Source organism: Camelus ferus, chromosome 29 (genome assembly GCF_009834535.1).
Source record: "Camelus ferus isolate YT-003-E chromosome 29, BCGSAC_Cfer_1.0, whole genome shotgun sequence".
Classification (NCBI taxonomy): domain Eukaryota; kingdom Metazoa; phylum Chordata; class Mammalia; order Artiodactyla; family Camelidae; genus Camelus; species Camelus ferus.
In genome coordinates, this window is record NC_045724.1 from 23,462,125 (window position 1) to 23,488,907 (window position 26,783).

The 26,783-nt window shown below is 42.4% G+C and overlaps 1 protein-coding gene across 3 annotated transcripts in view; it reads left to right on the forward strand.

Annotated features, from left to right (window-relative positions):
• The window catches only part of TOX (thymocyte selection associated high mobility group box), a 270,314-nt gene that overhangs the window by 127,487 nt on the left and 116,044 nt on the right, over window positions 1-26,783 (forward strand). For 2 of the 3 annotated variants that reach the window (XM_032470217.1, XM_032470219.1), the window contains exons 2-3: window positions 6,083-6,148; window positions 24,033-24,275. In XM_032470217.1, the coding sequence (XP_032326108.1) occupies window positions 6,083-6,148; window positions 24,033-24,275 (309 nt within the window). The remainder of the gene's footprint in view (window positions 1-6,082; window positions 6,149-24,032; window positions 24,276-26,783) is intronic. The other variant, XM_032470218.1, reaches the window with a different exon arrangement.

The following is a 26,783-nucleotide window of genomic DNA, read 5'->3' on the forward strand; positions in this document are numbered from 1 at the left end:
GAGACATGATAGACAGGTCTTCCCCACATAAATACGTTTGTAGGACAAAAAAAGAGAACGTACATTCAGTTCCCGAATGGAGCGCAGATTCCAAGTGGTGGGTGTGGCTTTCTGCTAGTGGGGATTCTCTCTCGCCCCGTCCAGTGGCCTCCAAGCAGCCACTCCGAGCCCCAATCATATTTCCCTCCATGCCATTCAGATCTGCAGCAGTGTTTACCACTCAAGTTCAAGTGACGGGAGCCGACCAAGAGGGGTTTCTCTTTTGTGGTTCAGCTCTGTGTGCTCCCAGGTTGTAACACACATTCGTTCAAAGACCTGACAGCGTTGTTTCCTTTTCTCTGGGTGTTGATGGGCTGAGCTACTTTTCCTGGCCCTGTGCTCAGCACCAGTTCCATTCAGCCTGGCTCAGCAGGGAGGCGGACCGCCTTAGCCGATCTCACATTTCCATGGTCAGCCTTGAAGCTGGAAGAGAAATAAACACATGCTCCCTCTCCCGTGTCTGCTGACCTTCTCCCTTGAGGATGGGAGGATGCACAGTGAGCGTCGGAGCGCACCTTGATGTTTTTATTGGATACAAGTCACTCCGCGTGTGAACGGCGGTGATGCATGTGCTCAGCCACGTTCCCGCCTTTCACACTCTGCTGTAGCTTTCAAAATGCATTGCTCTGCGTGAAACAGCAAGTCTTTGGCTTCACTGACCAGACTTAAGTTATTTCTTTCATTACCGGAAAAAAAAAGACTTTGAGTCTTATACTGAGCCAAGCAATACAAAAATGGATATTTTATTTTGAGGATATTACTCTGTCTTATAATGATTTATTATCTTCTAAGAAATGTCAAATTGACTCTGTTACAAACATTTCCATTTTTAGCTCCTAAAAAAAAAAAAAACACAAAGTATCCAATATTCCTTCAGAAAACACCCAGAAATGTAAGGCTTTCCCTTTTCCAGGAGATACAGTGTGGTACTGTTTCATGAATCCCATGAGGTCCCTCTCCTCCGCCAGCAGCAGTTTTCTGGTTTTCTTCTAATGGTTTCCCTAAAAAGATCCCATTTCCTGCACCAGAGCCAATGACCGATTTTACACTTCACAGTCTATCTTTGATTTTCCTTGTGTTCGCGGTTTGGGACCCTACTGTTGCTCCTTTTTGCTCATCGTGCCCTCTGTTCAGATGGTGTTGGATGTCTGCTTTCAGTTTTTAAATAGAAGAAATAATAACTACCTAGTTTGAAAAGCTCTTTGGGATTATGGGTTTGGGTAATATCCTCTGAAAACAATTTTTAAAAACTGTAGTAGAAGATTATAAGTGACTTTTTATGTGATTGCCTCCCCCGGTGCTTTGAAATAAAAACACGAGAAAGAGTATAAAGCACTTGGTCAGAAAGGCTAATCCTGAGTTGATGCCATTTACATTTAGATTTAAATAAGTCGGCCTATTTATTCCTTCAAACTTTGCTTCAGATTTTAAAATGAGAATATGTGGAAATTAAACATCCCAGGATGCGTAGATACATTTGAAAAGTCACAATGCCTACACTCAGTTGACTTCAAAGAGTAATAACTGTGATCAGTGTAAGGGGTAAGGAAGTACAGTTAGTTATTTTTAATAAAACAATGTTATTACAACAATTATTAATAAGTTTCACCTAATATGAGGTCCAGTTGAGGTGAACTGGGCTCTTGAGTGTAATAATGCAAATACTGTGCCTTCAAGAACGTGGGCTGTGCACATAAGCCACAAATCATCATAGATCTGATCCCCCAGGTACCATGAGTGATGGAGTATAGAACAGTATGTCTTAGTGGAAAACTCTTCTACCAGGAATCCAGACCTTGATCCTATTCCTGAGTGGACTGCATGACCCATCAAAAGTCTGTTTCTTCAGTCATAGCATGAAGGGTTCAGATACAATGCCTCCAGGGACCTTCCCAAGACCGAAATCCTAGGGCTCTGTGCACCCTGATTCTCCTTCAAACAGTAGGTTGACCTACACCCAAGACAAGGGGTGCATTCTAAGAATGCTGCATCAGCACGAGGCCTGCTGAGATCCCGGAAGCAGCTGCTGGACAGGGTGTGGTTGGGCGGAGCTGTAAAACCTGCAGGGATGACATTAACCTGATTTGGGGGGGGGGGGGGCGGCTGGGGCACTGGGAGCTCGGCCTGTCCTTCTTCCTGGGCTCAAGAGTTTGTCCACACACGAGGGGAATGACCAGTCCTGTTCTGACACATTTGTCTTTGATTGATAACTCGGAATTCTTCAGAAAGAGACCATGAGTTAATCCATAGCCTGGTCTCTTGATTCTTGGTCAATCTCCATGTTTTTTAATTAAACACAAACAGGTTTCAGCATTTAAGTAATGGGGTCTTGGCTATTTCTGCACATTTTTTTTTCTTTTTAAGGGCTTCTGCTCCTGTAGCAACCAGTTTTAATCCACTGCAAGACTATAAGTTGTCTCCTTTCAGAAGCCTTCAAACCATTCTCTAAAAGCTGAACCTTCCTCCTTTTATTGAGTCACTGCCTTCTCTAGGAAGGTAATCTATATAATCAAGCAAATGTTATTTAATTTTTGTTAATTAGACATGTCCTGAGAACTTCTTATGTGCTGGCCTTAAGCTGTAGAGACGAGACACTGAAGAGAACCAGGATGTGTACTGTCTTCTGGTAGCTTGCAGCCCCGTGGCATTAGCCCCTTGACAACAAAACCTGCCTGGAGCCGGAGGGCTGCCTTGGGGAGCCCACAGGCTGGAGAGAGCCCAGCCCCGACTGAGGGGAGCCAAGGGGTAAAAAAAATGCTTCATCAAGTAAAAGGGAAGGGAGGCAGTCTGGACAGAGGTGTGGATGCATGTGATGTGCACTGGGGCGCAAGGGTGGGCATGGGGAGGCCAGAGACTCGTAGCAAAATCACCATGGTGTGAGATAGAGATCATCTCTTTATGTATCTCCACACTGTAGATCCTGCGGAAAGAAGCTTTCAGAGGAGTTGTGAATATCTTGGTCGTATTAGAAGAAGCCACCTATATAGAGTTCAAAGAAACAGAAAACCTGTTGGTTTTGTTTAGATAGATTGATAGGGAGAGAGAGAGATTTATTCTGAGGAGTTGGCTCATGTGATTATGGAGGCTGAGAAGTCCCAAGATCTGGAGTTGGGAAGCTAGAGACTCAGGAGTTGTTTTTTTTTTTTTTTTTTTTTCGCTTTGTTTAAAAAAAAAAAAAATCCAACAATAACACATAGTATAGTTCCAGTCCAAAAGCTGGCAGGCTTGAGACCCAGGAACAGCTGATGTTTCAGTTAGAGTCTAAAGGCAGGAAGACTGGTGTCCCAGCTCAGAGGCAGTCAGGCAGGAGGAGTTCCCTCTTACTCTCAGGAGCCATCAGCCTTTTTCTTCCATTCAGTCCTTCAACTGATTGGATGAGGCCCACCCACAGTAGGGAGAGCGATCTGCTTTATTCATTTTGCCAATTCAAAGGTTAATTTTATCCAAAAAACGCTGTCGTGGGTGTACCTAGAATAATATTTGACCAAATATCTGGGCACCTGTGGCCCGGTCAAGTTGACACATAAAATTTATCATCATACCACCTCTCAATCTTTTAAGGCTTAATTATAAAGCATCCAGGAATAGTCTACCAGCTTGATTACTAAATTGCCAGCTCACTGGGACTCTTTTGTTTTTTGAAAGCCTCACAATACTGTAGAGGTTCTATACAGTATCTCAACATCATTGAGATACTGTCATCACTCTGCATTGACACTATATTGATATTATCTTCAGAATTGATAGCTAACTCGTCATTATGGTTCAGAATATATTCTATATGTTATATGGGGGTTATGGGCGTGTGCTAGGCTTCCTGGCTTTGAATCCCAGCCCTGCCTCTTAGGAGCTGTGTAACTTTGAGAACCTAGCTTTAGTTCTCTGTGCCTTTACAGGTAACGATAATACCTAACTCTTGGTGGTTGTGAAGATTAAGTCAGTTAATACATATCAGTGAATACATGTAAAGATACAGGTAGGTTATGAGCACACAGAATATACTAAAAAAAGATAGTTTTCCCTGTAGCCACACATCTTTTATTGAAATGCTGTTTCAGCCTTGGCTCAGTGTTACTGAAGCATGGGTACTGTTGGAGGAAAGAGTCCTTAGGAGCAAGAACATTGAATAGACTCAATTAGCATACGCTTTGGATAGACTAAAACCAAAACTTCAAAGCCTTCGTTGGCTGAAGAATGACACCAGATTTAGAAAATGAGTAAGAGAAGATGAAATAGAAAGTAACACATTTATAGGATATGCATAGGCAGTGGAGGATTTGATTCACTTCACTACTTCTGTTCAGTTTAGAACAGTCAGAGAAACTGTCCATATTTTAAATGGTTCTTTGGCATCTTAACATTAAAAACATTTATAAACAAACCAACAGTGGGTGGGGGTGGAGAAATGCTAAACGCTGCTCTGTGTCAGGTTTTGAGCTGGTCGGCGTGCTAGGCAGACTGATTGGGCCTCGACTATCTTTGGGCTGAAGGCACTCACCTAACTGATGGAAAAGCAACCTTGGGTAAGTCACTGGGACTCAGGGCTTCTAAGTCAGAGGACAGAGCAGCCAGCATGTTCAGCTCTTCTTTTCTGGGTGTGCGATTTCTGATCTGTCCTAACAACCACATCATTCAATAAGTGATTTCAGACCTGGTTAGATAAGTTTGTTCACATAACATGAAATATATCTGCAGGATGAAGGGGTGAGGAAATCCTTTGTTTCTCTGAACTGAGCTTAACGAGAGCTTCCGTGTCCTTTGGGAGGGCTCTACTTGTGTGTCTCGTGTTTATACAAATCTTGGGGGCACCCTCTGTGGCTGACCACAGTTCAGAGCCAGTTCGCAAGCTTGGATGTGTCCCTAGCATTTGTCCAGCCCTCTTACGCTAGCAGCTCACCGATGGTGGAACCACATCCACCATGACCATGCATAGTTTTTCTGATGGTAGATAAAGTGTGTCCATAGGACTGAATTTGTACCTCCATTCATAACACTACCCTGTCCTGAAAAGAAACTTTTCAAGATTTGCAAGTTCCCAGGTCTGAAATGAGTCCAGCAATGAAAGTATATTCAGACTTGGCTCTTTGAAGCTGGCTTTATTAGTCCATTTGATTATTTCCCTGGGAAAGTTCTTCCTCTCACGACAAGGGGAATGCTCTGCCTGTTTATCAAGTGACTAAAGATAGCCGAGGATTAAGTCTGAATGGAGTGATCACCGCTTTCAAACACCCGAATCATGAAAAGCTGTTGTTCATGTTGCTATTGTTGTTGCCTGAGCTGCTCCCAGTTCTGCGCTCGTCCTGCCCCCATGAATTCCCTCCTCCCTTCTTGTTCCTAACTGGTAAACTGGTATATGGATTTCTATGCATTTATAACACTTACATGAATTCTGCCTTTGAAGGACTGCGGAGGGGGGAGTCCAGTCATCGGGCCTGCACATTTTTATTGTTACGCGTTGTTGTTACCATCCTTAGCCGTGCTTGTCGTGGCACGTGCTCTTTTCAAATATGATGATAAAGTTAAAAAAAATTTTTAATCATAAGGCGATTGTGATGAAGCCAGTTTTGGTCTGTTACGAAAAGTCTGCACTTTTTCATCTCTGAGAGCCAACTTAGAATGCACTGAGCTGTGCCTTAGTGTGTCTTCCGTTATCCTTTTCGTTCAGAAATCATGCCATCCATTTAATACTTCATTACAGCCGAACTGCAGTACGTATTCATGGTTCCCAAAATGAGCCATTTTGTTTTACAACAGATTGCGGAGGAAAGGAAGCCATTCATTTCTTGCTTGCTTGCTGTCATTACTAGAGCACTAATTACTCCAAATCACTGACATCCAGGGTCAGGAAGGATGACAACAGAAATGTCAGAGAATAGACGGGCTCTCTTGCTGGGACACATCTTTTGTATTTCCAACCATGGTATTTTTTTTTTTTTTTTAATGGCTACTGTTTTCCAGTTTGATGGTGAAAAAAAAAAAAAAACCAACAACAAACATGCACACAGTCGAGATTGCTGAATGTTTACTATTATTTCATTCGCAGTTTGACGGTGAGAACATGTATATGAGCATGACAGAGCCGAGCCAGGACTATGTGCCAGCCAGCCAGGTGGGTTAATTAATCTTCTCTGCCTTGCTTCAAATTGTAATTAAACAAATTCAAAGAGCTGCATTGCAAATGAGTAGCGCTATCAGTAACTGCCGCAATCAGGAATAATCATAATTTATAAACAAAGCGTTTAAGCCTTGTTTCCAGTTAATGAGATCGAGCTGATAAAACACCGGAGTTGGCATTTGTTGAAAGATAATACCTTGTTTCCTCTCCAGAATGGCAAACAGCTGTTTTGCCAGCATGATCTTTCCTAAACAGTTGTTTTACCTTTAGGAAATAAAGTCTTTACAGGTGCAGGTTATTCGAGCTTCTGACTATAGACGAGTTAATCATTATAAGCTACGCTTGTCACAGATAGCTTTCATGATCCGCCATTCGGGCAGTTTTCAGTAAAGCGTGACACTGACCCCCAAAATCACGTGGCCAGTGAGCGCTCTGCGGCTGTTTTCGAGCCAAAGTGCGTGATGTGATGCAACCTTTTTTTTTTTTTTTTGAATTTTATTTTTTATTGAAGTGTAGTTGATTTACAGTGTTAGTTTCAGGTGTACAGAAAAGTGATTCAGTTATATCTATACATAAATATATATACCTATATTTTCAGATTCTTTTCCATTATAGCTCATTACAAGAAATTGAATATAGTTCCCTGTGCTCCACAGTAGGTCCTTGTTGCTTATCTATTACATTTACTGGTCTGTGTCTGTCAATCCCAAACTCCTAATTTGTGATGGAAACCTTTGAAGGGCGCATTTGTGTGCATTTCACTGGGAATGGCTGACAAGATATTTAATCATGAGAAGTGACAGCCAAAGTCCAATGAAAATGTAAATGGTTACATTTATAGAACTGAATACTTGGCTATTTATTTTTAGATACTTAAGACCGGGCCCTTTGATCCAGAGAGGGCGTTTGAAGCAAAATGATAGCTGCCCTGGGGGCGGGAGGGGGGCCCTGTAACAGGATACGTAAGATCATTGTGAGCAAAAATAAATAAATAAATAAGTGAGAGTGAGGGAGAGTTCACAAGAGCACTTTGTGGACGTGAACGTGTTTTTTTGTAGAAGAGTTAAACCACGGTAGCTTGGAGTTTCGCGTGTCAGTAACTATGGCTGTGAGCTCCAGCACAGCGGTTTTCAGGGCCTACATTGCCCAAATAGATTTGATAACTGGGAGGGGTGAGGGAGTAGGGAACAAAAATAAAACAATTTTTCTTTATGGTGGTTGTCAGTGAATTAAATCTAATGTATCTGTCAGGGGTGCACTTTATGGGGCTTTGAAATTTCTCTAAGAACAAAATGTCTCAGGCTTAACTCAAAACAGAAGCAGGCCTGCCTCTCTGTGAACTTTGCATTTAGAAGGCATTTCATGATCGTTGCCTTCTCTGGCAGACATTCTGGAAACTACGCTATATTGTTCAGACGAGAAGGTCATCATTGAGTTCAAAGATCCGGACCACGTTTCCTTCCATTCAGCTGAATACCTTTGGAAGGCTAGCTTTACATTTAGAATTCTTACTTAACTGAATTCATTCAGCGAAGTAGCCTCCAAGATCCGTAGGTAGTTCTGAATAGGACTGTTTGATTAAAAAATGAAAAATGTTACTATTAATTTTCTTCTAACCATCAATCCCCAAACTGTACTGACAAGTTTAGTATTACTATTAGATTAAAGCAACCCGGTATCATCTCTTTGGTGCCTTTAGGGTTTTGAAGTGTAAGGGCTAATTGAATTTGTTTGAAACAGTAGAAACACAAACTCAATAAGTGATTGCTGTTATAAAGCAGCTGCTCCCTTTCGGAGAATCATTATGTCCGTCTTAAAGACTTTTGGATAAAGGATTGGAAATTCAAAGCATACGCATCATAACAACTTGGCTCCTTCGTTTTGTAAATTCAAATGCAATGGATAATATTAAGCCCTGAGTAAAATCTAACAACTAAGATTATTTTTCTTAATATCTGAGTCAAGAGTTACTGAGAATGCTTTAAATACCAGTGGTAATTTATGAAGGAGTAAGGCGCTCCAGATATTTTCTGCGCTTTGTAAAAGATATGGCGGGTTTGTGTGCCAGAAGCGAACTATTTTTTAATAACGTTGCATATAGGAAAATGTTTTTAGAATGTGCTATTTTAAAAAGTCGCCTGCTATAAGATAATACGTACTCTGGCAGGGAATACACTTCACACACTACGTCAGTTGAATGGCCTTAGCTCAATTTTGTACTTAACGTTTCTTTTGTTTGCTGTGATATATAGCATGTTCAAGAATTCATCACCTGGTATTCTTTTAGGGGAATTTTAATCAGTTTACCCCTTTTGGCAGCTATAAATAAGATTTTAGTCATCCTGCAGGGAAAAAAATCGTCTTGTTCCTTTCCCTCCCTGCCATCAAACATCTGCATAGTTAGTAATCCAAACAACTTGCCTCTTAGTATCACTCAACGATTATAATTCCTGTTCAATTTTCAAATCAGTACATGCTTTGGGACTTACAGACCGAGTTGCTAAGTAGCAGCATATGGTGCACTGCTGCTCCTGTGATGTTGCTGCGAGCAAACAGCATCACTCTAAACTTGAAATGATCTTTCTAGAAAGCCAAGGCTGGCGGGGCTCCAGAACTGGAAGTGCACTGTAAAAATTAATGATATTCTTTTAGACGGTCCCAGAGGGCTCTCTGGCACTATCTGCTGCATGAATTCTATACCTCTTAAGCGGGTGTGCACAAATCCTTAAAATTTTTTCTGCATCTAGCTTTGTAATCAATAGGTGGCTTTTCCATCGAATACACCACCCTGTGATAAGCCTGACGGGTATGTAACAAAAAACCCATGACATTTCCACTTCTCCCTGGCTTCGTCCTTAGAATGTTGACTATTTTCTCCTGTAATAGCTCTAAGCGTGCTGGCCACTCAATCCTTTAAACGCCATTTAACTTTTTCGTACTCCGGATAAAATTTGCACCACGCAATGCAAGACTTCTTTGTGGGCTAACCGACCCTGTGTTGCTTGGACCTCATGAACTTGTTGGTTCCCTTCTGTATAGTTTGGGGGGAAAAGTGTATGGGCTGGTGGAAGGGAAGCCAGACATGAACAGGGACCACAGACCATCACAAACTCACTCTTTCCCCATTCCTAACCCTAAAATTTGGTTGACCAGCACGCCAGAGGCCACAACAAGGCGCCAGAGGGGACCGGCTGCCCACTGGAGCTCTGCCTCTTCTCCAGAATCACCCAGGCCCATGCAGACACTCATGCTCAGAGAGCCTTCTCTTTCCCTGAAAAACTCAAGCTCCTTTTCTCCAGCCCTTACCATTCTAGTACCTTCTGTAATTCCTTGTATGTGATTGATTATACTCAAGATACAAATGTTCATTTGAATTAAACACATCCAAAGAAACAAAAGAGGAGCCTGGTTCTCTTGGTAGGAACTGGCTAGGGCAGCAAGGTGATTTATTTATTTTAGTTTCCTTTTCCTCGTTCTTGTTCTTCTGCAGTAGTTTCAGGAATATTTTCCGTGGTGACCTATTCATTCAACACTTCCCACCCACACAGGTGACCTTCTCCCCAGTTCTCCAGGTGTAGGGTCCCCTCACTTCTCACGTGCGCCTCAGTCCAGGTGCTGTGTGGGACATGTTGAGAAGGACTGGGCTTTTCCCACAAGAAGGAATCACCTGACCAGGAGAATCAGAAGATATTGCTGGTGTCAGATCATATGGAGGAGCTTCGGTTGCTTGGTTGAACCATGGTTTCAGTAAATCACTTACTCTTGGATCTTGGCCTCAGCTCCGCTAGACCATTTCTTTCTGTTTGTTTTTCCTCCCAGCTCCCTTGCTTCCTTCCCTTCTTCCTTTCTTCTTACAGTCCCTCCTTCCTCCTTCCTTCCATGAACAGTTATCCTTTAAGCTTGAACTAGTTTTTGTTGTTCATTCTGAGCATCATGGTAAACCCTACGTGTTAAGTGTCCTGACCTAATGTTTCAGATTATTTTCAAGTCATGATCAGCTTTCTCTCAGCTTCTGTTTTCTTCCCCCACTGGAATTCTCTCTTACCTGGTCCCTCAAATCTCAAGATTTGAAGATTAGAAACAGTGATAAACTAGAGCAGTGTTAGTTTCCCCAGGCTCCTGCAGCTGAGCATGTAACACGTGTTCCATGCCATCCGTCTTGAGTGGAGGAGCTGAACAGTGTCTGCATGTCTAGGGCCGCTCACGTGTGCGGGTTTCAGGTCTGACTTCTAACCCCCAGGCGCCTGTCCCAACAGCAGCTCAGGCTCAACATATCCATTCGTCAAATCGAAATTCATCACCTCCAGCCTACTCCCTCACCCCCTAAACTTCTTGTTTTCCTGTGTTGCCTGGAGTCGTGAGCGTTGCCACCGCCCACCCTGTCACCCAGGACAGAAACTTGGAGCGTCTCCCCAGTGCTCTCAGCCCTGAGTTAATCCAGGGGCGCTGATTCTGTTCTCTGCATTGCTTGTCGGTGTGTCTCCTCTTGTCCTTCTGCACATTCCTGCCTAGTGCTGGACCTCCCAGGTTCTCGCTAACTCTGCTCTTGTCACCTCACTTCCACCTTTCCCTCTCTCCTCTCGTGGTTGCTCAGTGACCCAGGTTTCTTCCTGCCTGCACACCTCCTGTCCAGCGCCTCCCCCGGGTCTGGCTGGCGTTTCGGAGGCACGTCTTTGCCCTGCTGTGGCAGGTAGCAGTGCCCCCCTGACTGTGGTAGGACTTTTCTTTCTCTCTGGATCTCCTGTGCTGGAGTGATGTCTGACCCATCAGAAGTACGTGGCATCGTTTGTTGAAAGATGTTAGGGTGACTCGTGTACATGTTCTAATCGCATTCATGCTCTGTCGCCTACTTGCAGTGGTTTTCAGCCCTGCAGTTCAGACATTCAGCATTGCCCTTCCATTCCAGGAGCACTGCCCGCCCCCCACCATCCCAGTGTCAACACCACCACAACACATTCACAAAAGGCACCAGCACGTCCGTCTCCTCAGACAATTATTTCAAGTCCGAGCCTCAAAGAATTAATGTGATAATAGATTAAATAGTAGCAGGCAGTTATTCTTACAATAACATCGTATTGCTCTTTATCAAAGACAATGCAGTGGCAGCAGAAACAACAGCTCTTTCCAAGTTCTTTTTTGTACAATATTCTCTTAAATCGACTGTTAGAATTGTAATATTTTGAGATTTCCAAACATATTAATAACTATATATTTTTAATTACATGTTTTCCTAAGGAGAAAACTCTCAAAGTTAGATGGTCAATGAGGTATGACAGCAGGGGCCTAGAAGGTGTCATATTTCCTAAGAGCACTTCTGAAAAAAGATTCTCTTGACTATAGGCCATAAAATTTCCATGATCATGACATAAATTTGAACTATAAATTAGACCAATTACTTTCAGATTGGTTCCTTTTGGCAGAAATTTCAGGAGTCAGGTCAACTTGACTTTTTGACCATTCACCCAATAAAGGAACAAAGCTGCCAGGCTTTGAGTAATCTAGTTAGTCCAGCGAAGTCTGGCATCTTAACGAGCCCAAACTAGTTACTCAAACCAGTCTTCAGTGCAGCGTTCAAATGATCACGGCGCGCAGTCCCCGAGGTATTCATTACAGACAAAATCGCGCTTGTTGCGTTGCATACAAGCTGGGTTTTCAATGGGAAATGAAAGGATGCTTGGAAAAATAGGCCACCTAATTAAGTTAAACTACTCCAGCATTTGGCTTGACATCTTCATTACTCAAAATTAAAGAGATGCTTCACTTGAGCACACAAGTTACTATTGTTTATGTTGTTTTCTTCCTAAATTGGCTTCCTACATGGAAGTCTGTTTTTCAGAATTATATCTTGAAATAGCTCACATATTTCTTACAGTTTATAAAAATGTCTTAATAGCTGTACGGATACCGAACACCGGCACCATACAAGCCTATATCTTAGGGCCCTCGATCATGAAACACGCATTAGTCTTTCTGCAAATTTTCTTGATCATTTCCATTTTGGTTGATATAGTTGAACTTTAGATGATTTTTTTTTATCCACCCAGTCATTATTGTTATTATTATTATTATTATTATTATTATTATTATTATTATTAGTTGGGCATTGACTCTGTTAGCTGTAAATGATCAGTTACATGAGAAATAGAATTTCTCTAAAAAGTCTTAGGTAGACCATAAAATTTAAACCGAAATTCATTTGTCCAATAGAAGTGTTTTCTATCAACCTTGCTGGCAGAGCTATTTTGGGAACGTTTTAAAACATAAACACATGTAGAGCGCACCATCTCCTGATTGCCAGCTCCTACTCACTGACACTAATGAGTCTGTTGACAGGTTAAATGTTGTGTATCATATACATTTCCAAGCTGTGGGATTTGCGAATAGAAGACTCATTTTTTATTTTGGAGAATGAATGTTTGCTGCTGATGACGCCTGAGAATTTTATTATAATTGTCTAATAGTATGTTTTTCCAAGCATTAGGCATATGCATTTCAGTGATAAAAATGATGAAAAGATCTGAATGGAATAGCACGGGTGGCAGAAACAGATTCTCCAAAAGCATCCAGCTCCCAGGGGAGGATGGTTTGCTCAGTGGGCAACTGTCAAGTGACCCCAGGACATTTAGGCACCGGCAGGAGGTGTTGTGAGTCCAGCGCACGGCCTGACCTGTTATGTGCTTGAATTTGATGCATAGTGGAAACAGCCCTCTGACTTGTTCACAATTGTATTTTGCAGATGTTTTTCTTTAGCACGTGGGCCATGATGAAAAACTAAATGATCCTTCCTGCTAAATTTTGCAATATATAACGTACTAGATTTTTTTTCTCCTGTCACTTATAATAAGCCTGTCACTGAAGAATGTCTGAAAAAACAGGCATGGTATTTCAGGTTAAGAATAGTAACAAGTTGAATGAGGTCATCTTTCTATGCCAACTCCATTTCCAAGACACTTAAAGATTGTTCCAAACAAAAGCTCAAATTTTATTATGCCAATATGTCAGGTTGAAGTGGTTGGGCCCATTTTAGTAAAAGAACACTGAGGCTTGGAAAAGCTGAGGTTTTTTCCCACACACCCGTATCTCTTCTGAGACCACCATCTTCATATCCTCACCTGCCACTCAGACACCTTTAACAAAGTGTCAGGTTTCCCTTTGCAGTTTCAGTTCCTTGCTTTCAGAGCAGACTTAGCTGGACTTCCCAGAAACACAAAGAGGGTTGCAGTTCAACCTTTATGTCCGTATTTTCTTTCTTTCTCCTGTGCTTTTTTCTGATCTATGTTATTTCATAGTTTGGACCTAAAAAGTTCTAACTATAACCCGAATGGTTTGAGATTGATTGGTGGCTATTTTGGAAAATGCTCTCCATACCTTCCTTGCTGTTTGTGAGTTATGATCATTGATCCTGTTGCAAGTGAAGTCAAACAAGTGACTTCTTAGTCGTGGCATCAGATGACTCAAATAGAACCACCCCGGTCTGCAGCTTACAAGGGCTCTGATGGCCATGATTTCAGACCAAGAAAGAAGGCTTCCCTGATTGTCACTGAGCCCCCTAGCATCTCAGGAGAAGGCCCACCTTCAGGAAGAGCTAAGCCCACTGGGAGTGGTTATTTTCTGAACACACAAACCAGAGCGGCCTCGGAGGAGTGGGAGCTGGGGACAGGTAGTGGGTGTGCAGGGACGGAGCGCAGCCAGCAGCCCTCTGAGGAAGCTGCCTTCGAGGAAGCCTGATCTCCTCTGTACTGTGAGTGCCGGGCTGTGTATTTGTAATGCTCTGACTTCAGCTAAGCTTCTTGCTTGTCAAGATGATGCTAAGTTTTAGTAGGAAGCTTCTGCTTGGCTGGAAGTTGAGGTGAGCACTCCCCTACCCGCAAGGTAATCAGTGAAGTCGACCCATAATCATAGTAACTGTCAGTTGGCGGCGACCTGTATCTGTCAGAGGCCGCACAGGTATTGTTTCATTTAATCCTTCCCACGGTTCCTCCAGGATGAAAGTGATTGGCCAAACATCAAAGAGATAATATATAATCAGAGCTCAGGTTCTGGGCCGGGAAGTGCCCAAGTCAGACTCCATCCGTGGTCAGCAAGGCCTCACTTGATTTTAGAACCTTGAGGTCAACATGTTGGTGTGCTAGCCTCAGTCCTCGCTGGTGTGGCGGTCACTGCGCTGTGTTAAGCGTGTGCGAACATTCCACATGAAGGGGGCACCAAATGAAATTGCAGATATTTGACCATCTGTTACCTATAAAAGCCGCAATTTCATATTTCAGCCGCAATTTCATACTCCATGTTTGTTCAGTCCCACAGAGAAGCTGTGCGGAGGTGAGGCGTGCACGTGTGTCTCTGCTTCTTTTATCCAGAGCGGTGACTCCTCCTTTCCCCTCTTTTCCATACCTTTGCCACTGTAGCTGCCCCACTTCCTCTGTATTCCCGTTACTTTTCTCATCCGGGTCCAGGACCCTCCCCATCCTTTCCTCCACCAAAGGATGAGCAAAGTACAGGAGGTCTTTGTGTGGAAGACGTCCCCTCCTTCCGCCCCTTCCCAGGGATCTGGGTAACTGAAGGAGGAGGAATTCTGTCTTCATTAAAATCAGGAAATTATCTCCAATTGTTCCACTTTTTTTTGCCTCATCCCTCTCTTCAGCTCCTCTTCAGCAGAAGCTTTGTTGGTAGCAAAGACTGTAGGAAGTGAGATGATCCTCAGAGATCTCGAGATCCACTTGCAATTTGCTTCCTGGTAAAAGATCCAAAGAGTCGGTGTTGCGTATCAGAGGATGACGAGCAGAAACAGCAGCCTGTCCTGCCTTGTTCTGGCCCCTCGACTGCGGGAGGAGCCAAGCCAGAGGCAGAGGCCGTCTCTTTAGCTCTTGTCCTCTGCTCATCTGGCTTCTTTAGGAAGACTGTGAGTTTACTGATTTCTGCACAGCAGGGAAAAATGAAAAGAATGGCTGTAAACACATACAGTGTGTATCAAAGTTTACATAAAAAATACATACATACAAAAATAGGCCAATGCTGATTCCTCAACTCCATGCTGACTGCCTGCATGTGATGTAGCAAAAAGAATCTGGCCACAAGCAAAAATCAATTTAACACAGGTTTCTTTTTAAAAAAGAAAATGTATTAAAGCTCAAAGGCCGTACATGCTTTAAAACAGTATGTTAAAACCCAATGCATTTTACTCAATTATTAAATGGAAAAAAAATTTCTATTCGGTAATGGGTTTCCCCTCTGCCCGACTAGTTCCCTAAACACAAGCAAATCATTTAACTTCTTCGTACCTCGTTTTTCTCATCTGCGAAGTGAGGACATAGTCTCTGAGGTCTTCTCTTGAGTGAGCATTCTGTAATTTCATTTGAGCATAAATATAGAAGTCCAGAACATTTATCCTAAGGAAAAAAATGCATAAGGTTATTTATCACAGTGTGATTCACGACAGAGAAAAGTTAGAAATACCCTCGATGTCTGGTAATAAGAAACTGGTGACATAAATTATAGAACATACACACAATGAGATTGTGCAGTCATTTAAACAGTAATGTAGATGATATTTATTGACATGAAAAATTATTCACAATCTATTTCAAGTGATCAGATGAGATCAAATTATGTGATGGTATAATAATAATAATGTAGCTAACATTTACTGATAGTTCTGTTAAGCCAGGATATTGCTTGAATTATTTATATTATCTCGTTTATCTCAATTAATCCTGATATACTCTAAATGAATTGAATACTGTTACCATCCCTATTTTATAGATTTGGAAACTAAGTTCTAGAAGAATTAACTAACTACGTCTGCTAAGAAATGAGATTTGCAAAGAGCGTTTCTAACTCCAAAATCAGACCTTTATGTTCTGACTTGTGTTATGAGAAGCAAAAACAAAAACCCAAAAGAGAATAACAAACACAGACTAAAAAGAATCCTGAAAGATACACATGTGTTAACAGTGTGGGTTTTTTTGTTTTTTTCCTGAGTGATTGAATTAGAGTAATTTTTTTAGTGTATATTTTCTTTTTTTTTCCCCCGTTAACATGGATTATTTATAAAACAAACCAAAAAAATGTAGAACTGAATTTTGGAATATATAAATATAAACTCAATGTGAGAATTGAAGACATCTGGAAAACTAAAAAGAAGGCTAGACTGCATTTGTACATAAAATTGTATGCTAAGTGACAAAATTTCAATGTTTTAATTATGCCCTTTAAACACTGAATATGGAATGATGACCTGTTACCAGAGCACCCTTGGGCTCCCCCCCCCAAGGGTTGCAGAAGCGGCTCCTCCACCTCAGTCTGCTCTCCCTCATCATCCAGGTGTGGTTGTGAGTTGTGCGGGGCAGTACGTGATTTCTTTCCCAGAAGCTTGTTTTGTTTTGTTTTGTTTTGCTTTTGAGTCAAAGAGGAGGTGCTTAGGACAACTGCATACCACACCTGGTTTTAAAATGTCCCTTAAAAATACAGCTCACAGACTCATGTAGGCCCCCAAAGAACACTAAGAGGAAATAAATCTCTTCCCCATTCCAGTATCCTTAATGAATTAAGGCAGGAGGAATGCCCGTATGGAAATGCTAAGGACTTTTCTGGAAGTCCCTGGGGAGTGGCCCTAGCACCAGCCATGGTGTTGGACGTCCCTGCCCTGCCCACCCTTGATCTGAGAATGCTGGGCGCTCTGCTCCCCAGCCCTGGATCCTCAAAGCTTCAGCCTGTTAACCCCACCTCAGGGGTCAGCGCTCTCCCAAACCTGGCCCTCACAGACATTCTCTGGGGCGACCTCAAGTTAACTCTGGTTTCCAGTCTCATTCAGGCTTTGCATCCTGGTTGTTTAATAATCCAGTAAAAAACAGTCCCCGTAAAGGCTTGCTTTGGGCCCAGGACCCCAAAGTCTATTTTGATCGGTGGGATCAATCTTGCCCTTGACATTTTCTTAGAGACTGGAGACCTGACCTCACGGTTGGACCTCTTGCTGCGTTGGACTGGCTCGTTTGTCAGTTTCGTGATCCTTCCTTCATCGCTTACTGCATCTCAGCAGAAGTGTCCGCTCTTCTGGCCCTGTTATCAGGGTGAACCCACTTTTAACAGCCCCTGCACCATCCCAGCATTAAGTAATCCCTTTTTTGTTTACACGCTTATCTCTGAGCTTGACAGTTGAACATGCTGTTTATACCTAAGGTTTTTATCTCTTCTAATTCACTTCCTTTATAACAAACTGCCTTACAGTTCTTTGTATCTCAAATCACACTTTGCAGGATGCCCTGCACATAGTAGGTACACAATGCATGCTTCAATGGTGAATGAGGCACTCATAGCCTTTTACTTCACACGGGCTACCAAAATGAATGAGCACAAATAAAATAAATGTGGGACGTTCTACCCGAAATTGCATTTTGATAACTGTTGCTTGAAAAATTAGTACATTGTGTGTTTTTAAATGAAGATGATTTATTGCTATTGTCTAACATGTGAAGAAAGACCAAAAAATTGTTTGCAGGATCATTGGTTTGAACACATCAATGGCACTGTTGGACAATTCTTGCTGAGTGTTAGGATGATTTATGTAACAGACCAAAGCTTTCCCTAGTAATACATTATAGTCTCAAGCTATCAACCTTTGTTCATGCAGACACAAAAGAACCTGAAAAATACCTACTTCCGAAGGTACTCTCAAAAGAAATTGGAGATAACATTGATGCTGTTTAAACTCTCTTGAGAGAAATCAGTGCTACATGCAATATCTTAACTTCTGAAAGCATACAGATGAAGTTTATTATTTTTCTAATGAACTTAGTTTACTTTGCTTTTCATTCCGTTGTTTCAATTATGCAACAAGAATTTTGGTAATACAAGACGAAACGTGTTTAAACATTGGCATTTGTCTACCCTGAGAGTTCAGGAATTATGTTACAGATGAAAAATTAAGGCATTTCATATACATTTGATGGCTGTGCTATTTATTTATCTTTCAAATAAAGACCTATATGAGGAACATATTTTACAGTGTTATAACCATAGCCATATTTTTAGTGTGTGCACGATTGCATGAAGCCATCACATAATTTAAAGATACGTACAAGATGATATCTTTTGAATTCTTGTGAGTTATGGGACTTCTTGTCACCACAGGTTGAATGCTCTGTATAATGATTGCAATATGTGGACAAAGACTCACAAATTCAAGGCCCCTCTGGTGGAGAAACTAGATTTCTAAAAGAGAAGAAAAGACAAAATCCAGAAGAGATTTCCCATTCTTTGCTCCCAGTCAGGTTATAGTTAACACTCTAGGCAGTGTGAAAACATAAATCCTCTGTAGTCAAAAGAAAAATCAGCCTAATTAACATCCCATTTCCAGATGTAATAATATAGGATAAGGACAAAAAATAAGAAGAGGCCGTGGTGGAAGGAAATGGGCAGCAGAAGGAGAAAATAACGTCACCAGGACACCCGGGTCACGACTGTGGGAAGCACTGTGATGAGAGGGGAATGCGAGCCTGTCACTGAACAGACGGGGGGGATGAGTGCTTCCAGAAATCAGGGGAGAAGTTTCCTTTCTACCTTCACTGAAATGGGGGTGCAGGCGGAGCGGGACCTGGGGAGGACAATGGCTTTAGTCAAGCGGCTGGAAAGGTCCCCAAAAAAACAAATCAAACCTAATTACCTTCCTAAGCCCATCTCTTGATTCTTGTCACAAAAACGACCCATCTGATCAGCAATTCGATAAGAATCTCCCAGGAAAGACAGTCTTTCTTCGGACACAAGACAGTACCTTAGAAAGTACAGCTTCTGCTGCAGACTTAGCCGCTGAAATCTGAGGTCTCAGATTCATCCGCCTCCCACGTGGGTCTATAGGATGGGGCCGACTCACCACCGGGGCAGGCCCGCCGCAGGTTCTCTGCAGGAGCCGAGTTCCGCACTTGCCTGAGCTCCTCAGCATCCTTCGCCTGTTCACCGTTTCCCACTACCTTTTCTTATTCTTTAGTTTCAAAAATGCAACTTAGTTCCATTAAAATAAAGGCAAAAGCTATTTATGGGGAGCAATTAAATGAATGCATTATGTATGAATGGCCTGCACTTGGCTTCAGTATGAGGTCTGATCAATGGAAACAGGCTGAGATTCCTTCATAACGAAGTCTAAACCTCTCCTATTCGGTCTATAGTTGTTGGTGTTCTTGGACACGACCCAATCCGTGGCATCTGTCAACCCATTTGACAATAACCGTGGCTAGGCTAAAGCTGCCCTTTATCCAGAACTTTCTATGTGGCAGACATATTGCTAGGCTTCTTACCTATCGTATGTTTTTGCTTTGATGCTTATAAGGACCCCTGAGGGTCAGCGTAAACTGAGGCTCACCAGGAGCGAGAAGCCTGCCCCAGACCCTACACTGATACGTGCTTCAGGGAGCCCGGAGCAGCGCTGACTGCTGGGCTGCAGAGGCACCAGTCTTCCCAGCACGCTCTGTGGCCTAATCATTTGGCACCGACGAAGCGTTCTGAGCCTCTCAGCCAGTCCAAATCTGTCTCCTCATTAGGGAAAGATGTGGCGCTTTGTAAGCTAAATGTGCAAATGCCAGTGGTAAGGTTTTAAGAAAAATGACTTGAACTAGTCACGGGGTCTATTATTTAGAACCCTAAAAATAGTCTCTTGAGGATGATACTGTTCTGAAATTACTACTCGAATGCTTCCAACAGTCCCCTTGTGGCCTTTGAAAAGTTCATCTATACTCCAGCATCAGCCAAGCTTCATGGGGGTACAGCCCACCCTACTCACCTTCCATGACCCTTGACTCTTGCTTGCTGGACACACACAGGCCCGCAGAGCCTCCGGGTCGGGGGTGGAGCTGGCAACGGCAGATCCCAGCGCCAGCAACAGAATAAGACTTGCCTATGTCTAGGCCCAGTGAGAAGCTTAGGCTTAGAGAGAATCTGGTTGAGCAAGAGTAATATAATTTTGAGTTCTTTGAATCATGGAGATCATGCAGACTGGCTACGGCGTAGAGCAGACCCCTTTGCCTGCTTCTTTGTTTCCAGTTTACCTTCCTTAACATGGTGACGATCCAAGATAAAATTTAATGCATTGACTCGAGTTCCATACCGTTAACCCTAAGTACTTCTCTGCATTTGTGTAGATGGTCACCACTGACTTTTATCATTTCTTGGGGTGGAGGCAGCTATGTGGCTCAGACCGCTGAGAAGATTCTGATCTCTGGATGGGGAGGGGTAAGGCGCTCTCAAGACTGATGGGAAGATGGTACCACCTTGGAAGCTGGCACCTGCTGGGTGCACTGGAACCCAGCCCCACAGATTCTCAGAAGACGTGGACTGACTCCTTGGTGGTCTCTTAGACGAAGACAAAAACAACATAGCCCTGTGTCTCATAGGGATATGCAAGGGTCTTAGGGAGGATCAAATGGTCTTTGGTCTCAACAGAATTGAAGAATGAACCAAGTCTCGGGAATACAGGGCATTTATTCAAGCCCATGGAGTAACAGCAGTAGATCCATAAACCTCATGACTTTGAAGAACCACCTTCGCATTCATTCACTGGTGTATGCATTCATTCAGAGATTCATTTGTTAATTCACTCAACAAACATAGAACGTTGTTTATAACCAGCCAGCTTCATGGGGAATAAGGGAAAATACTAACTCATATCTGATTGTTACCCCAAAACTGCAGGTCATCTCAAAGACATAACTTATAGGGTTAAGTCAGACTTACTCCTGTTAAGTTTTAAGAAACCAAAATCAAGATGTTATGCCATAAAGATCTATGTTGAAGAACTACCCTATTCATTTCCAAATTAAAAAATAATTAGCAATTAGTCTGGCATTGAAGTTGTTGTGAGCTCTGTGACATTTTGACATTTGTACAATTACCACGATACTTTTATTTAGTATCAGTTACACTGTAATAGGTTCCTTGCAAAAAAAAAAAACAAAACCTATCTCATGACTTCTAATGTAAAGAACAGAAACTACTAAGTAACCTTCTGTTGTTAAAATTCTTGATCCACATAACTCCCTGTTACCGGCTAAGTTGTGGAATCTGTGGTTTCGGTATGTAAGTGCACGGATTAAGTAAATTTAACACGTAATTACATGAAAATAAACCATGTAGCTTAAAATTGCAGTCCAATTGTTATCACTGGGTGTAAAGTAATACCAATTAAACCTTCCTTTAAAACACTGCAAATTAAGATTTAACTCCTGGAGAATTTCTAGAATGTAAAGTTACAGTGTACTATAGGCAGAGTATCCCTGAGTGTTTTCAGAGGTTTAATGGCATTTATAAAATTAAAAACATCTTTTTCCTTTATGGCTGGCATTAATTGTACCTTATTCAGGAAAGTTTCAAACAGGCACCAGTTAACTTCTTAAAAGATACAGATCAATAGCTTCAGCCTTTGAAATGTTGACAAACAATTTACGAATGCTTGTGCTCATATAGAGTAAGTATTTGATTTTAATGGGATGGGCATTGGGGTGGAATTTGGGAAGAGGAAAAACTTGATACTAACGCTGTTACTAATTCTTAAATTATGAAATTTTGTTGATCAAAAACAGTTGAGTATTGGCAACTTTGTATCATTCAACTTAATAAAATAATAGCAATTAAACTCCTTTTAGTAGTATCAGCAATAAAAATGCCTTCCTCTTTCGTATATTCATTCCTCAAATGTACTGAGTTGATTGTTTACCAGCTGAGTGAAAGTTATTTAACTTCAGATGCTCAATTTTCTCTTTAGGAAAACAGGGTATTAATAGCTACACAAAGGGGCTATTGTAAGGATTGGATGAAGACAGTTTAGTCAAAGGACTCAATACAGTGCTTTACGCTAATTCAGCGTTAATAAACGTGCTTCCTCCCCCCCCCCATTTTGCATCTTTTATGTTTCTTCTTATATGAATACTTATACCAGGGGCTGATGGTTTAGATCTACAGATTCAAGGTCTAAAATATCTCAGGCAAGCAAGAGTTCAATCAAACTTGCAATCTTGACACAGGGCACTAATACATTTTTCAGACAAGAGATAGATACTGTAAACAGGAAAATTTGGTAACTGATGTTTGAACTTCTAGTGCGGGTGATTTTTTTTTCTTTTAGCAGAACTTCAGCTATTTCAGAAAAATTATCTGCAGAGATGAATCAAATCTTTCCTTCCTACACCCCTAGTCTCTAACCCACACGTGCCTCTACATGACCCAGTCTCAGTGCCAGATGCTCCAAGGAGCTCTTTATTTAATCATGTCTTCTGACAAAACCTCAACAAATATATCAAAACTCGTACAACATTTAGCAAGTGCAACTTGAAGATTTTCTTTCTGTTAGACAAATAGACACCATCTGGAAAAAATAACCCCAGGCGCTTGGAAGCAGGAGTATGGAGCTTATTGGCTGCACACCCCGTGAATACCTTACACTGCTTTCCTTGGCGCCTGCCCTCTGCCTGCTCATTTCAGATCTCGCACAGTCCAGCAGGGCTGCTGTCAGACAAGCGAGTCCTTGTCACCCACGCGCTCAGACTCCAGGAAGAAGCGCTTACTTTGAGAGACAGGCTCATGAGAGTTATCGGGACCCAATTTGTGTCCTTCGTGTTATGACACCTGCTCTCCAAAGACCGCTAAATATCACTGTTTTGATATGAATGGGGAACAATGTTGTAGTATTCGGTTCCTCCTTATATGTTCAGTGTTTACCACATTCCATTTCTACACAAGCGTGGCCTCATATAATCTTTCCTTCCGTCTTTGTTCCCTCCCTTCCCCTTTTATCTAAAAGCTACTTTCTGTAGGCAAATTCATAGAGACAGAAAGTCGAATGGCGGTCACCAGGGGCTGGGGGGAGCAGGTAGAGGGAGCTATTGTTCAGTGGGCGCAGAGTTTCGTTCTGGGGTGATGAAAGAATTCCGAGCATAGACAGTGGTTATGGTTGTACAACAATGTGAATGTACATAGTCCCATGGAACCATACACTTAAAAATGGTTAAAATGGTAAATGTTATATTATGTATATTTTATCAGAATAAAAAAGAATATTACTTAAAGATTTTAAAAAGCAAAAAAAAAAAAAAATTAAAAATCTACTTACTGAAAGAAAAAGCCCACGTTATTTGTTTTACTTATTGACTTTTATTCCTAAATTAGTATTATAATACTATTAGTGTCATTTTTGCCTTTTGAAATTGGCCAAACTGAATTTAAATGATGGCAATGTTATTTATCATGTTTTAGAGGAAAATTAAATAAATGAGAGTAGTCAGAAGTCAGGAAAGCCATGTTATTTTTATTTTGATGACATAATCTTTGTGATAAAAATAGCTTTTAATGGCCTTCTCTTCATATATCAGACTTTCTCTGCAACCACACTTGTGCAACATACTTAAGTGACTTCTTTCCTAATTCTCTTTCTTTGGTCCATTGTGAGCACATGGTTCTTCAAAACCTGAAAGCAATTGGCCCAGAACTTCTGGAATTCATTTTATTACATCTCACGATCTGAGCAGTAGTGAGCCCTATGAAGCATATTTGATCAAACATTAATCTGATAAATTGCCTTCCTGCCCCACAATTCCCATGAAAAAAAAAAAGTTATTGAGCTAGATTAAAACTCTGGAAAATTTTACCGAGGACTTTGAAATCTGGTTGAGTTAAGCTTCTTGGGAACATAAAGCTGCCTGATGGAGGCGCTCTTTATGCGGGAGATGGACAGGCCTTTGAGGTCTTTCCTTCCGTGGGTAACAGTGAAACGGCGGCGGGATAACCTCACCTGCCGAGTCTAGGATGCTGCTGGGAGTATCTGAAGGGGACCTGTGCGTTTGTTCACGACGATGAAGAGAAGGGGTGATAATTTGCAACCATGTTCCTCTTGTCTTTTCAGTCGTACCCTGGGCCAAGCCTGGAAAGTGAAGACTTCAACATTCCACCCATCACCCCTCCGTCCCTCCCCGACCACTCGCTGGTGCACCTGAACGAAGTCGAGCCTGGCTACCACTCTCTCTGTCACCCCATGAACCACAATGGCCTGCTCCCGTTCCACCCACAAAACATGGACCTCCCCGAAATCACCGTGTCCAACATGCTGGGGCAGGACGGCGCGCTGCTTCCCGGCTCCATCTCCGTGGTAAGCGGGGCTCGCTGATTTGCGCGGGGGAGGGGCCGGCGGAGGGGGAGGGGGGCCGGCGGAGGGCAAGGTCAAATTCAACAGGAGACGCTTTGAATTGTCGTAATGTGGCTCTCTGAAACGAGGAATACATTCTGAGCTATGGCAAAGGTTCTCCATAAGTCCTATAAAATCCTAAAGCAACCTTCCCTCTTATGTTTAAGTAAAGACAAAATCAATTAATTACATACTCGATTAGTCATATTTATAATCCAAAGTACTCAATACCATGGGACACTGAATGCCCGGTCATGTGGTCAAACTGTCTTACTTGCTTTCAGATAAAAAGTTATTGGAAAAGGTGCCCCATCTCATCTAGTGCAGGATTCCTCCCCACAAGCAGAGTCCCCCATCTTCTGAACAAGAACTGCCAGGAGAACTCGTTTCTCCCCTATTTTCCACTCTCAAATTCCGCAAATTTACATGATAGGAAAGCAAGAAAACCATTTTCATTGTTTGTTTGGAAGGTGTAACTAGGGTGATCAAAACTTATCCCCGCCAACGTGCTTCAGTCTGCCGGCCTTGTTGTCACTCTGAATCTTCTCATGTTCAGCCCTTCTCAGATTTACCTAGAAAGCCAGCAAAAATTAAATTCCTAGCCCCTGCCTAGGGTGTTGAGGGGTCTATAATTTTTAACAGGCGTCCCATACTTAAATGCTGACATCATGAAATCTTTCTCTGTGATTTTTATGTCATCTAAGAACTGAATACTTTGTCTGTGTCTCAAGGAGTCAGAAATATTTTCAGGAGTGTATGGCTGAGGGCGGGGCTTTATACCATGTCATAAAACTTTCTCTCAGGTTGACAGTGACTTCTAATGAGCATCCTTTGGTTTCTGTTCGATCACTTAACAGTCCAGCCATCTGTTGTCCTTTCTGTAAGTCCCTCAACAGGGCTGCCACATTCACAATGAACAAATCAGCTCACATGCTCATATTACGTTGTTTCTGATTGGAAAGTGTCTCATGTTAGCACTTACTGAAACCACTGGGGGATGTGACTCTAACTTGAGTGACTTCACGAGAAGGTTTTTCTGTTAATCATGAACGTAAAGGGGGAAGAAAAGGAGAGGTACAAGAAACCCTACAGAAGTTTTGGGGAATGAAGCCCAGAGCCTCACACCTCGGGGCTGGTGGGGTGTAGAATTCTCCCGAGAACTGGCAGCCGGCTGGGAGGCCAAGTGGGGAGGGCTTGTTTCCAGCACCAGTACTGGCAGAAAACTCAGCACCATTGCCCCAGTTTTTAGATTATGTTCCACCTGTATAGATTATCCTAAGCGTATTAACTATGACTTCATAAAGCAGAAAACAGCCTTTTAAGAAAACACGCTAAATGTGTAAATCTGAATAATGTTGTACTTAAACTACTAACCTTGGAAAGTCACAAGCCTATTCGTCTTCAGGGCCAAGCCTTCAAACTGGTTCACGAGTCAGCAAGGCATCCAGGGCGTGCCTTCTAGGCTCCCCTGTTCATGGAGAAGGGGAGGAAGGATGAACACGGTGTGTACAAAACCACTTCTCCCCTCCATGCTGCCTTGTCTGTGTGTAAAGTTGGGTCATGGGCTGGAGAGTGAGATGCTCAGTTATATTTTTGAGGCATAGCTGTGGTCTCAAAACCCCATTTCCCTTATGTAATTTGCCTTCTTAGCATTCCTAGGACTCTCTCAGTTCACCGTTCACTGTCTGAGAGGGGCTTGTGCCCCCTCAGTATACAAGCATCTGGGATCTCCCCAGATTTGCTGTCCTCGGTAGACGCCATCCTCAGACAGCACGCTCAGGACTGCACCTCATCACAGCCAGGAAACACGCCACGTTCTAGGCCCTTCCTCTCCTGTGCATCCCTCTTTCCCTGTCAGGAGTTTCTGCTCATTCTAATTCTTTGTGCTTTTTCCATGCAACCCCCTGTCAAAAAATAGACTGAGGTATTTTTCCATGAACATGGTATTCCTCTTGGAACGTTTACCACTTTCCAAGGCAGAAGTGCCCTGTTCGGCCTAAGCCGAGTGAGTGGAGCTCCAATTTGCCGTTGTAGTTCTTGGTAAGGTGAGTCTTGAGGGTTTTTTCATGGGATGATGAGCCTTCCCAGTGCCTCCAAACCACATTGTAAGGTGGACGTCTATTTGCCGATGCACAGTTCTGGTCCTGTACATACGAATTTTGGCGAGACTTTAGATCGACTCCAGCACCGTCCAATAGAACTTTCTGTGGTGGTGGCTTTTCTGCTATCCAGTGTCCAACAACAGGAGTCACTGGCTGTTGAGCATTTTGAATGTAGCTAGTGTGACTGAAGGACTAATTTTTATTTAATCACATTTTAATTACTTTATATTTAAGGTAGCCACATGGACCTAGTGGCTATTATACTAGACAGCATAGGTCCAGTTAGTGATGTTGATTTAACATTCAGTCTGTATTAAACCCGTTGTTTAAGCCAGTGGGGTCTTGGAGAAAGTAACTGAAATCTGTTAAG